The sequence below is a fragment of the Tetrao urogallus genome (assembly GCF_951394365.1).
Source record: "Tetrao urogallus genome assembly, chromosome: Z".
Taxonomy (NCBI): domain Eukaryota; kingdom Metazoa; phylum Chordata; class Aves; order Galliformes; family Phasianidae; genus Tetrao; species Tetrao urogallus.
Genome location: NC_136816.1, coordinates 59,025,431 through 59,038,842, shown reverse-complemented (window position 1 = coordinate 59,038,842; position 13,412 = coordinate 59,025,431). Strand labels below are relative to the sequence as shown.

Genomic DNA, 13,412 nt, shown 5'->3' with positions numbered 1-13,412 from the left:
GAACTAGTGGTAAACAAAGAGGAACTCCCTATTTCAGTAGTGTAGACGACTTTACTGGAAATAGTCATGTACCTGATTCACAGAGCATTTATTTTAACAAAAGGATATTCTGCACTGTGTATGAACATCACAGCACAGTCTTGATACCACACCATAAGTAATCTGTGAGCAGAATGAACAGGTACAGTGATTTGTCTGGAGAATCACTCTTCCCTCTTGTGTTTCACATTCTTGAAGGTTCGAAGTCTCTCTCCTCCAACAAGTTTATTAGAAGAGAGAAGCTGTCTTTTACTGCCTCCATATCATCCAAGGAGCAGGGTTTAAGAATCCAGCGCTTTCCACGTGCAAGTGGCTCAAGTTCAAAGTATTTTTTGATCTATTAAGGAAAAACAAAAGAGACCAATGTATTACTAATACAACCACCACACACTCTCTCTTTCACATCTTAAAAAAATAAGAAAGAAAACAGCATGCAAATTGACAAAAACAACACGTAAAAGATCAGGAACCTCATTTTTAGCATCTTATCCACAGCTGTTCTTATAATATAGGTTATATGTTGTGACCTGAAAGTGTTTTCTTTAGGGGTGAGTGACCTGTTTGCAAGCTACCATTCTATCCATACGTTTAAAGCATGGGAGGTCTGGGGAAGAATTATATGTACTTAAGGCATAGAGCAAAGCACACAAAGCAAGTTTTCAAAAGCATAGCCTAAATAGCAAATGTAATAAAGAAATTCTAGGTTGCATTTGAACTTATAGCAAAATTCTTTCAAAATCAGTTTGTTTTTAAAATTCAGCACAGAATATTAGCACATCAATGTGATTTGAACAAAAAAAAAAAATGTGGGACATGATGGTTTTCATTCAAAATCCTGCATGTTCCATCAGCTTTCAGCCACTCTCTAACAATATGTAATAATGCCTATAAAGAAAGAAGACTTTTAATTAAACTAGTAAAAAATAAAACAAGTTTTATTTCAGCAGCAAATATGCATCAAGGAGGCAAGGACTTTGATGCAGTATAGAATTGCAAGTTTTGGAATTATTATATGCCTTGACAAAATATACTGAAGAAGATACTACTTATTGAAAAGATCAGTATCAAGTTAGAAACAGACCCACAGGAACACTGTGAAATAAAATGTTTGAATACTACCCTCTACTCACTTTTCAAATTAGCAAGTGGAGTATCAAAACATGGTTTTTATCTCATAAATGCCTATTAGAAAGAGTTTACAGGTCATTTTGGTCAGTAGATTATCTTAAGCTGTTTTCATCAGATTCTCAGCCTTTGATAGTATTTGATCCAAAAGCCTACTCATGGCTGACTAAAACAACACAAAAATAGACTAGCGCAAAATAGACATTCAGTTTTTAAACCCAAAATTATACCAATATGTGCTATTGTCAGCACGTTAACAGAAATATTTAGTTCTAACTTAGATTGCATATTCTTGTTCTGTATAGTTCTTGCCAAATATACTTAATTTTTTTCTATTGCAGACCAAGCCACAAGTATGCACATGAATAGCAACAGGAACAGTTGCTCATATTGTGGTAGGCAGTGGACTCCCTAGATAGCCAACTGGAGCCACACAGCATGAGGGCTCCGTGTGCAGTGGAGAAAAAACAACCTGCAGCATCTCTATACAGTTCTGTGTAGTGTCTACACAACATGCCTATTCATTTAATAATGGATTATAATAGAAGAAACTAACTATGATTGCATCAACTCACACAAATCAGAATTCAGCCATGGCAATGTGGAAGAAGGTTTGTCATTTAGTAAAGATTTTGGAGTAGAGCTTCTATTAACAAATATTACAAAAAGTGATTTGGTTTTGAGAATTGAACTTCCACTTCCCCTAATGAAGATATAGATGGAAACTTTTCAAATGTATTTCTAACAAAGCATAAAACTATAAATAGTAGTCTGAAAAAAAAAAATAGAAAATGAAGAGCAGTACCTGGCACTCACTGCACATCAAACAAATCAGAAAAAAAACTGAGCCTGCAACAACTGCTATTTTATTATCAACTTCTTAGCATTGCTGACACAGTGTCATATTAATAACTAATATGATGACATGATTGTACATGATCAGAATATAAACAATAATCTCTACCAGTGATACACAACAATATTTCTTGCAGCTGAAGTGACACCAAATTGAATTTTCTCCCATTAATATTTTAAATAGGTGGCACTGATCACATAATTCAACAAGCCAGGAAAGAAAGTTCTCTTGCCTCTCTCAGTAACAGCCTCCCTGACTGCAAAACAAGAGGAGGAAGTAAAAGGGGCACAGAAACATAACAAAGTAAGGTGTCAGCACAGCTAGTTGATGGAGCAGCCTGCTGGTGTTAAGCTGACAAATATGGTTGAGTAACTTGAGATGTTTCGGACCCAAAACCCAAAGGATGTCTACCACACCCCCTCTACTGGAAGACTATTGCTATCAGCTCCTTGAGCTCAATGAACTCTGTCTGCAGTGTTATTTACATATGCTTTTTAACTTAGGCTGTGCCATATGAGGAAATGATTAGGAAAAGGTTATTATGTTTAATGAGATTAATTGGATTTAAAATCATTAAATATGTAGGAACACATACAAAAGGAAATGATGGCAGTAAGCAGGCACTGAGTCTTGTGCATTTGTGAGCAAATACAACATTGCTTCCCAAGGCAGTCTTTAGCCAAGAAAAACACAATGACTTCAAGTTATATTTCAGTGCCTGCAGACTTCAAGATCTAATTTCTATTTCAATACTCAAACAGTATCAACTGATTTCATAAGACAAATTTTCCAGAGACATTTTTTATTTGGATGCCCAAAGAAGACTAAAATATATTTTTAATATTTCTTGGTGTGTAATCAAGACGTAAAAAAATCAGCAGTGCGCTGCCATCATTTTACACAGCTAAGGAACAGTTCACAGTCTCTGCATTAGTAAGTCTGAATGAATACTGAAATTAAAATACTCATTAAGAGGAGGTTTGAAAACAGCACGAAAACACAACTCCTTGCAATCAGAAAAATATCAATCATTTTCTTCACACCCACAGAGAAAAATCTAATGCAAAATCAGAAAAAATAACACTACTTGTCTTACAAGTAGTAACGAACTAAACCAGCATTAGCACAGAAGTGATCTTCTACAAGCTAAGAGACACTTTGTAGTATGTTACTCTATTTCATCACTTGCAGGCTTCTACTGTTTTGAAAATCCCGGAAATAAGTTTGCAGGCACAAATATTTGCACTTGCAATGTACTACAATTTCTCCCATCAATCAGTTCCAATAAGAAGTTGTTTTCAGACTTGAGTCTTTTGTTACATATAAGAGATAAAACAACACAAAAATAGACTGGCGTAATCAGATGCCTGCTGCTGTTTATGCAGTTGAGTTCTCCACTCGCATGCTCACAGCTCCATCCACTTTCATTTCACTGCTCTGTAGCTGCTTTCTGCCTGGTCATTATATATACTTGTCCTCTGCCAGATTTCCTATGAGGAGGTACATTAATCATTGAAGTATCTAAAGGAAGTTTAAATCCTCTGACTACACACCTTGGTAGCCCCTTCCTAACAAGATAAGCACCAGTAACTATTTTACAGCTCCTAGAAGTGCACAAGTATGAAGGAGGGCAGCTATTAAGAGGAGCTCTTTTGTCTTGCTCTCTTGCATAACTGATGAAAAGCGTTCTGCCTACTCATGGATGCTGAAGCAAAATATTAAGACTCAAACATGCTTCAGATGTCTGACACATCAGACATACATTTACATACTCGCTTTGCATTTGTGTTTACTTTGAGACTGCTGAATTTTTAAGACATAACCTTAAGAAGAAAATATAATCAATTAAATCCACATCATTTCAAGACTTTTTTACTACTATTTAACAGGATTTCACTGTATGTCTTGACTCCACATGAGGGCCTTGTTTTATAGAGAAGCTGACATTGCATTTATGCCACATTCTGAAGTAAAAAAAAATTAACAATACACTTTTGCAATTATTTCTACTCCTCCCACACCTCACCTTCTGAAGTCCTATTCTGTTGGCACAGTACACTAAGCATATGGTTATCAAATGTTGCTTAACCTATGCGCTGCAAAAGTCAAGACACAATAAAAGGATTGATGCCCAGAACCTCAGCTGGGGTAAATTAGCACAGCAGCATGGAACTGATGTTACCAAATTGATCTACGTAAACTGATTTACCGGTCCTGGCTGAAAGCTTTTATATATTCTACTACTGAACCTCATCTAGCCAGTTTGCAGCACAAGACATTCAGGAAAACTTACATACTGTAAGAATACATGAATACAGAGTCATTTCTGTCTCTCACTCAAGATGAAAAAAAGCTGCTTCAATACATTGTTTTCATCTGAATTAAAAAATTTAATATGAAAGTTCGTCAATACAAAAAGGCCTCCAGTACATTCTAACTTGCTGAAAAGAAGGTTTAGATGCCATCAATTGCTTACTTTACCAGGCTGTATTTGGATAATTTAAGGATAAAATATTTTTTCATCCACTACGCTACAAATTGTAGTAACATACACACATTAGATCTAATCAAAAGCTGCACAGTCATGTCAGTTTCATTACTAGTCTGATTTTTTCTAAGTCTTTTACAGGATTAGGCAAGTATTCCTGCTTTGGTGAAGGTATAAATTAAACTAAAATTACCTAACTTGCTGAATCCATATATTAACTACAAGGAATGTTTCATTTATTTATCCCAAATCCCCACGGACAAGAGATGCAACAATAATGGGAGATGGGACCTCCCCGTATTGACACTGAAAATGTTTCACTGGGCTGTGATGCTCAGATTACACTCACAAACATCACAAAAATCTGCTTTTTGGGGCAACTGTTTAGAATACCCACAAGAGACAGGTAATTTTGAGCAGTGAGCCCATGAACAACAGAAGAGCTGCTTGTAACAGTGACCAAAGCAGGCTCAAATTCAGTATCTTTGGAGAAGAGAAAAAGCCATAAAAGTCCATCACATAGTATTAAGTTTTAAAAAGGGAAACTACATAAAATGAATAACTTAAAGAAAATCAACTAAAATGGTAAAATGTTTGCAGGTGGCACAGAAAAAAACCATCCATAATTAGAGGCTCAGAGTATATTTATAATGCTACAGAAGACTTTGAAAGAAACAAAAAAAGCTTTCAACAGTTGCAATAAGGAAAAGGATAGTATTAGAGGTAAAAGAAGTTATGTCTAAAGAAGGAAAATAGAAGACAAAAGAAAGGAAATTCTTGCAAATTAAATAGAAACCATAAATGTTGACCTACTAACCATAGAGTGCAACCCATGGCTTAAATCACCACTGATGCTAAAAAGTACATTGAAATCTACTCTAGTTTATGTTGCTGTGCTGGACTGCAAGCTGCACAGTCTCTTCTGCTGCTACACATGCTTTCTGCTGATCTTGTTCTCAGTATACAGTGATTTATAAAAGTGAGCTGAAGGATATTTAGCCACTTCATCTTAAATCAACTAGTTCAATCCACTGCTGTACAAGTGAACAGTTGCATGCCTTTCCTAAAAATCTGCCGGTAACTTCTTTATCTGACACCTCACTTGGTGGAAAAAAAAGCGTCCTGTCTGACCAGAACAGCTGCTCAAACCTGCACAACTGTTAGAAGTTTCATAATATTTATTCTTCTTATTGAGACACTCCATATCCTCCTATAATGATACTTCATGCGTGACTATTTGTATGCTTCTTTAGAAAAATGATCTCATCCATGTCTAAAGGGATCCCTGTAATGCACCCATGTCTCATACTCCTCCTAAAACACCCATACCTCATCTTTATTGACTCCACATGGTACTTCTTACCCAGCAGAGACAGGAAGAAAAGTGCCTCAGCTGATGGGAAGAGATGGGGATGCTGCTGGGGACTGCAGGATCAGGAACAGCTCTGGTCAGCAACCCATGCATGGAACTATTTCCAGAAAGGCCAATTTGAGGTTAAAGACACTACCGACCATCAAAATGTCCTTAAAACCCTTGTTCCTTGAAGTTACATATTTTATTGCCAGCTGAGCTGTGCCACTGAACACGAGGTCTCTAAGTGCAACATCAAACATTTGCAATAAATCAATTAAATGCATACCATGATGACCAGAACCATGCCACTGAACCTCTTTTATTGACAGACTGATTGATTGATTAATGTCTGCTGAAGTATGACCTGCTGAAGCAAAAGCAAAAGAAAACACAACTCTAGTTTCTCCAGCATGTCTCCAGCAGCAGGCTAAGCAAATTCTCCAGACAAGATTTCAACACAAGCACAAGACTTTTGTTCAGCTCCTCACAGGTAATAGTAAATGCTTTAGAAATTAGCATTTCTAAATTGTACAGCTTTCCAAACTTTTTAATTCTGGTTCTTGCAAAAGATTATCTGAAACACTTCCAACTGTGCCTTAAGTACTTATGTACTTAATTTTATAATACACGTGGTGGATATTTTGTCTCATGAGTCTTTACAAAGAGGAATAGTTTCTTACACGGATATTTTACAAAATTACTGTGCTTCACTGTGGCTTGTGGAACAGGTGCCCTTTTTCATTCTTGTTATACTGAGTGGCCATAAGACATCACCCTTTTCAGATTGTAAGTAATTGCTTAAAGAAACGTATTTCAGAGAAGATTCCTAACTGTTCTGAATGAAAAAATAGGATCTCTGGCAAGTCAGTACAGACATGCTGTTCCAAACAGAGAGCAAGCAGTCCTGGCAAATAAAAGTGTGAGACAGAGGAAAGGAGAGCAACTTAGGAAGAAATATACAGTGGGGTGCTTACTGTAAAATACAAAATATTGTGTAATTTATCAGGATGGAGAGAGTGGAAGACTTTAAACATATAAGTACTCGGGGTATTTTTTCATACAGATACATATAATTATGTTAGGATAGATCTATGGCTATAAGACAGGTAATGACAGAAAACTGCTGGATGTGCAAAGGCACTACCAAGGCTTGCATGAGGCACTGTGTTTAGATGAAAGCAAAGATAGGCTTTGAGTGGATGCTAGCACCTATCTGCTCTTTTTCGTGCAATCATTTACTATGCAAAAGGATACACCTGTACTTTGCCTTCCATGTTTTATTTACTCAACATATTCTTTTTATCTAATAATGTGTTTTTCATATACCTGGAAAACATACAGATAATATGAGGATGGTAGTAATACCCTATGCAGAGAAAACCAGACTTCCAGATGAAGATTCATACAAACAGCACTAGGCTGGACAACCAATATCCAACCCCAAAGCGAGCAACACAGAAGCCATTCTTAAGTGATGAGTGAAACCATGAGAACAGAGGAAGTGTTTTGAAAAACAAACAAAAAATGTGCAAAGAAAGCACAGAAGAATAACAATTAAGTGCCCACAGCTTTAAGTCTTCAATTTAGTACAAAGAAATAAAGTGAAGAGGAAATCAAAAATCAGATTCTCATATATAATATTAAACTGTAATTTTTCTGTATTGGACTGCACCATTTTTACCTCATCACTAATCCTGTAGGTCACTACTGCTACTCATTCCTCAGCTATCTGTTCTTATCCAAACTAATTTGGGTTGCAGCAGATAGTGGCAGATGCATGCTTGTACAATGTCTTGTTTTAATGGAGGTGCAGCATCAGTTCTTTTTCACCTAGAAATCTCAGTTAGAGTGTTAGAATACAAAATCTTTAAGAGTAAAGCTGAAAATTATCATTGATTAAAGTCAGATATTTGGAGGACATCTAAATACCACATTTTTCCTGCATATTACAAAGAGACAGAAATGTTCATTTTCTGTAAGTTAGGACAGATTTGTATACAAGTACAAATTCTTAGCATATCCAAACATATTAAGATATTCTAGAATAACTGATTGAATTTAAGATCATTTTCAACTCAAAATAATTTGTTTAAATTTTAATCACTGCCCAAATCAGTTCAAAAAATAGGGCATATACAAAAATAATTTTATAATAAACCTATTAAAACCTTTTACTACATATTACCATTTCTTTTACCCTCTCACTTCGCAGCTTTTAAAATTACATTTTGGTTAAGTTACTTAAGAAATACAAATAGCTAGTGAAGATTCCACACATAGGACCTTTTGAGCAGATATCCATCAGCCTTTCACAGTTTTATAGCTTTTTTTGTTTGTTTTAAAGACTGTAAATATTCATTGTTTACTTCAGACTATAATACCAAGAACATAGCATTCTGATTTCAGCTGCAAAATATGCTATCTTTAAATACAGATTGTGGCTTTGGCTACTAACAAAGCCTAAGCCACAGTACACTTGGTTTTAGCAAAAAATGAAAAAAAAAAAAAAGTTTACCTATGGTGCTGAATGTCAAAATAACCTTTAGAATAATCAAAAGTGCAAGTATTAATCCTTATTGTGACACTCCTTCTGCAAATAGCATGTTTTCTGTTCACATAACAGTTAAACAGTATTTTCTGCAGAAGTGCATATGTGATGATTCATCTGTGTGTGCCTGAACATGTACATACATCTCGTACTTGAATAAATAACATCTGTATTCTGTGCCCACGTTTGCAAAGCTTCACAACACTGTATGGACACGTATTCTTGTGTCAATAGCGAGCATCAGTTTCCAAGGGCTTTGTGGTTGGTTCCCCACATTTACACTGCTTAGAGCATTCCAAGCCAACAGGCAGTGAGAACACAAAGAAAAGGCATTTATTCAGCAGTAGCTGTGGTTCTACAATATGGGCTCACGCACCTAAGATTAGAGGTCGTGCCTATCATGCTCGTTCTGTGGGTACAGAGCAGAGTGAATAAATGTGGATGGCTTCACCCTCCTTTCAGGTCCTCTTCGGTGAGATTTTGTTATGCAGTCTGCATGGCAACCACCTGGCTGCAATTAACTATTTCTAATCCAGATCAGAAACAGCAAAATAAATTTTGGAAGCAAGCCACCACTTTAAGCCAGGTATTCCAGCTACTCCAGACTTATCTCCATTTCTTGATAAAAAATAACTCTCCACCTAGAAATGTGGTGGAACACCTTCAAGCCCTAAACAGGATATTGCTTAATTGAAGCCTTTCACAGGTTTCATATTCTCTCATAAAGCACATGGATACAAAATGTAAGGGATATATATAGAGAACAGATGTGCAAAACAATTCACCACCACCTCTGAAGTGTTAGTAAACGCACAAAGAATCATAAAGAGGGCAAAAAGGGAGTTCTTTGCACTGAGAGAAGACGTTTTTTAACCAGATAATGGAGGTTTTTCCAGCCCTGGGGGGCAACAGCAAACAACTGCAGAGATGACTACTGGAAAAGCTGGGAGTGACTGGAAGGATTTTGAGAAGATGGTGAACGCAGTGAGATGCTGTAGAACTTTATGGGTCTCCAGCTTCCTTCTGGTTCTCAAAATTTAAGGTAACAGGTTAGAATCAATCTTTTTGGAGCCTTAGTCCTTCCACTGCAGTAGGTTGTAGTAGATAGCTCTGTTTGAGAAGTTTGAGAGTAAAAAGGTACCACGGAAAGGGACAAACAAAAGAGTAGTGAATAATCCTCACTAACTGCATCAAGATATCACTTGCCCTACCTTATCCTGAGCCACACTTTGAGAAAAAAGAGGAAATAGTAGGCTGTAGATTGAGAGTTTCACAAACATAAAAGAAAGTTACACTGAAACCACACTGCTCTCCAACAAATGTGCAAATTCTAGGACAGAGAAATAGTATCCATAAAACTTATGGTCCCTCTGAACAAGGCCTACTGATAATAATACCGATGATACTCAAAAAAGGATCTATTGTGATAAAGTGAATTACATACGGACATAAATATAAAAAAAAACCACAACTTTTAAGGGGACAAAGAGATTAACAAAGATTAACACAAGTTGATTAAAATATCTTCACACATGAGATTTTTCTAAGAACATTTTCTTCCATTCCCCTGACAAAATAACTTACCTATTCAAAATGGTGATCTAATTAACGTACAGTCATTTCTTTAGATTTTGGGTTGTTGATGCTCCCTATGCAAAAATCTCAGTCCTGCACATTTACAATTGCTATTTGAATTTTCTTTACACTAGAAATCACCATGTGATAAGTTTGCTGACCACTTGTGACAGTGTAAAAGCTTGTAGTGTATTCTTGAAATTGGCACTATTCATCCACTATACTTAATAAAGAACAATTAAATATTAATACAGCTAAAAAGAACGTAACTAAGCACTTCATACAAACCAAGAAAGGTTCTGTACATTGAAGTTAATGAGTTTAAATCCCAAATTCACATATATGAAACAACCAATTATCCTGTCTGAAACACAGGCTTGTAAAACTCTCAGTTACTTGTAAAACGGTCTGCTACACACGAGTAAGATGTTGTTTAAATGACTTGTTTGACTAGACGCATTCACCATGAAATTGATTCTTTTAAAGCATTATTTTTAAACTTCATACAAGTTAACTGTATAAACTGAAAAAAAATCTGACATTATAAAGCACTGGTTTCAGTATTCAGTATTGGATTAGTACTTTATGAGGTTGAGGGTTTCTTGAATGAGAAAGTAATGCAGAATAAACAGTCATTTGTAGGGAGGTAATTGAAAGGCTTAATATGATTGAACTGTTCTGCCATTTCTGTTCTAAAATATATGGTATAGGACGTAGCGTTATTCCACCACAGCCTGTGCAGTTCCAAAGTAGCACAACAGATAGAATACCTTTCAGCTACAAGCACCGAAAATAGTTTTTCTGAGACTAGCACTATATTGTGGCTTTACACCTCACACTTCAAGCTAATTACATATTTTTTAATGTCATTTAGGCAGTGGGTGGCATGAAAAGAGGGTAACTTGCAACAGATTACTGAATATTCCTCCATCTCCAGCTCAGGCAGTCAGTTGCTCAACTTTGCTAAGATCCAGATTTCAGACAAAAATGAGTATCTATTGCAATGAACTCTTGGATTTGAATACATAAAAAATAACTGCTAAAAATACATTCTTAGGTAGCACTTTAGATTTGAATGTTTAGTGTGATCATATAAATACAGACAGACATAACTGAGCCATAATAACTGAACAGAGTAGAATTTTTTAAGTAACGCCTTATGTTTGCTCCCATCCTCCCAAAATTTTACTATTGACTTATAATGAATTAATATACCAGTGATATGTTGCTCATTGTTCACAGATGCTTAAGTGACTTAAAAATAAAAAGCAAAGTCTATTTGGTACTAGTTGAAATTTGGCATCTTGCTAATGGAATATTTTCAATTGTCCTCTCAAAAAAAAAAAAAAAAAAAAAAAAAAAAAAAAAAAAAAAAAAGTGGCCTCATTAGAAGATAAAGCAGTAAAAACAGCTTAAAAAAAAAAATCAGTGTAACAAATATAGTGTTTCATACATCAGCCCAGAAAAGCTGGAAAAGATACTATGCTGCCCACTGAAAAGCAGTTTTGGAGAAGAATCAAATCCTCAGACTTTGAATGAGCTGCACATTGTATAGCAGTTTCCTCAACCTCTACTGAAGGCTGCCACCAGCCATGCAGTTTTATAAGCCAAGCTGTAGACAGATTAATAGAAAGGACAGTGTCATCAACATGCCAGTCAGACCACAGGCAGCGTGGAAGGAATTGGAGAGGGAAAGTAAAGAGAGGTGTGAAGACACTGACCACATAACATGACTTAGATGACATACAAATAATGAATCATACTGCTTCTAAGGATGTCTGATCCAGCATAATAAAAAATATTTTTTTCCTTTCAAAAATATTGAAAGGAAAAAAAATCAAGTCCAGCTGTTAGTACAACAGCTTCATGCTTGCCAACTAGTAAGTACGAATCTGCAGGTGGACAGTATTCACAAAGTCATGGCGAAACAGTGACAATTTTCACACGAAACAAAAAATGATTCATTTGTTCCCTTGGTAGGAGTTAAAATGCATTAAAAGCAACTATTAGAAAATATATAAATGGAGTCAGCTGAGTTTAGATTAAAAACAAGCACGGGACAAAAAACAGCTGAATGCTGTCAAAAACTCTAGAGGCTGGTGGTCTGATTGGATCTACAATTTTGGATCTGTTCTTGGAGAAGGTGAGACAGCAGTTCTTATTATTTTATATAAAACACATGCAATAGCATAATATATTTAGTAAGATTTGTATAATCCATTTATATTAAGGATAACATGTAAACTTCATAAATTTTACCAGAAGTATCAGTTAAAACATTAAGTTCCTTTCACTCTAGCCTTGTCTATGTTTACAGATACCCTATATAAAGTTAAAAAGCCAAAGTAATTATTTCCTAAGATATATTGCTCTGCTAATATAGCCTGTACACTTACAATTCATATATAAAACAGTCCTATTTCTGTGAACACATTCAACCATTCACTTTGCACAAGGAATTTTCTAACCTAATGTGTAAACATGACCAATTCAGTTAATTTGATTTTCCTTCTTCTCTGGATAATGTTTTGAAACATGACAGTAAGAGGAAGGTAATTCAGTAACTACCACCACTGGTGTTTGTACACAAATACTGTGGATGACATGCAACTTGTTAATTTCTATTTTCCTTTCGTTATTAACAGAGATGGCAGTAAGATTAATTGCAATTATGTATTTGATGAATCCTTGATACTACAGCATAATAAAGATGTAGGATTGCACTTAATCTATACTGGATACATCTAACTACCCATGTTAGTCTATAGACAAGAACATTTCAATTTTTATTATATATAAAGGAAAAGTGACATCATTATTGAAATGGCTGCACAAAAAAATGTCTAGCTGAAGCAAGAGGAGAAATATAAGGATACATCTTGTTAGTGTCATACCCAACAATATTTAGTCTCATTAAGACTCAAAATCTTGATGTGCTATAGAGAAGTAAAAGCACTTGCTCAAGTAATTCTCTTTCACAAAAACTTCATCTACCTATCACAAATCCCAATTAGCAGGATATGCATGCATCCTCTCCAACAAAAACCCATTTTATAGGAAGATAAAAATATCCGTGGTCTTATACTTTGATGTTTGCACATACTTGTGCACAGTAGCCTCAAGTTCATTTGCAATCACACATTTGTGGAAATTGAATGGTAAGTACAAGTGAGAAATTGCATGGATAAGTGAGGAGAAGAAAAACAGGGTAAAACAGGAAATAATTATTTCCAGTCTGCTGAAAATAATAAAATTGTTTGGAATGTGCACAATTCAAAAAGCTTTCAGATTCCTTCATATAAGTATTCTTTGTGAATGAATAGTACTATTTAATTAAATCACTAATTGCCCATTCAAACATATCTTAAGTCTATTTTTCTTTTACTGGTAGAAACAGCTACTGTTCAGACCTTTCTACAGTGCGCTG

General features: G+C 35.4%; 1 protein-coding gene across 1 annotated transcript in view; it reads right to left on the bottom strand.

Moving 5' to 3' along the window:
- Window positions 1-223: 223 nt before the first annotated feature.
- Window positions 224-13,412, bottom strand: part of ARL15 (ARF like GTPase 15) — a gene marked incomplete at both ends in the record, with an annotated part of 215,514 nt that continues 202,325 nt past the window's right edge. Inside the window, 1 exon segment of the mRNA XM_079548400.1 lies at window positions 224-376. Coding sequence (XP_079404526.1) covers window positions 224-376 — 153 coding nt within the window.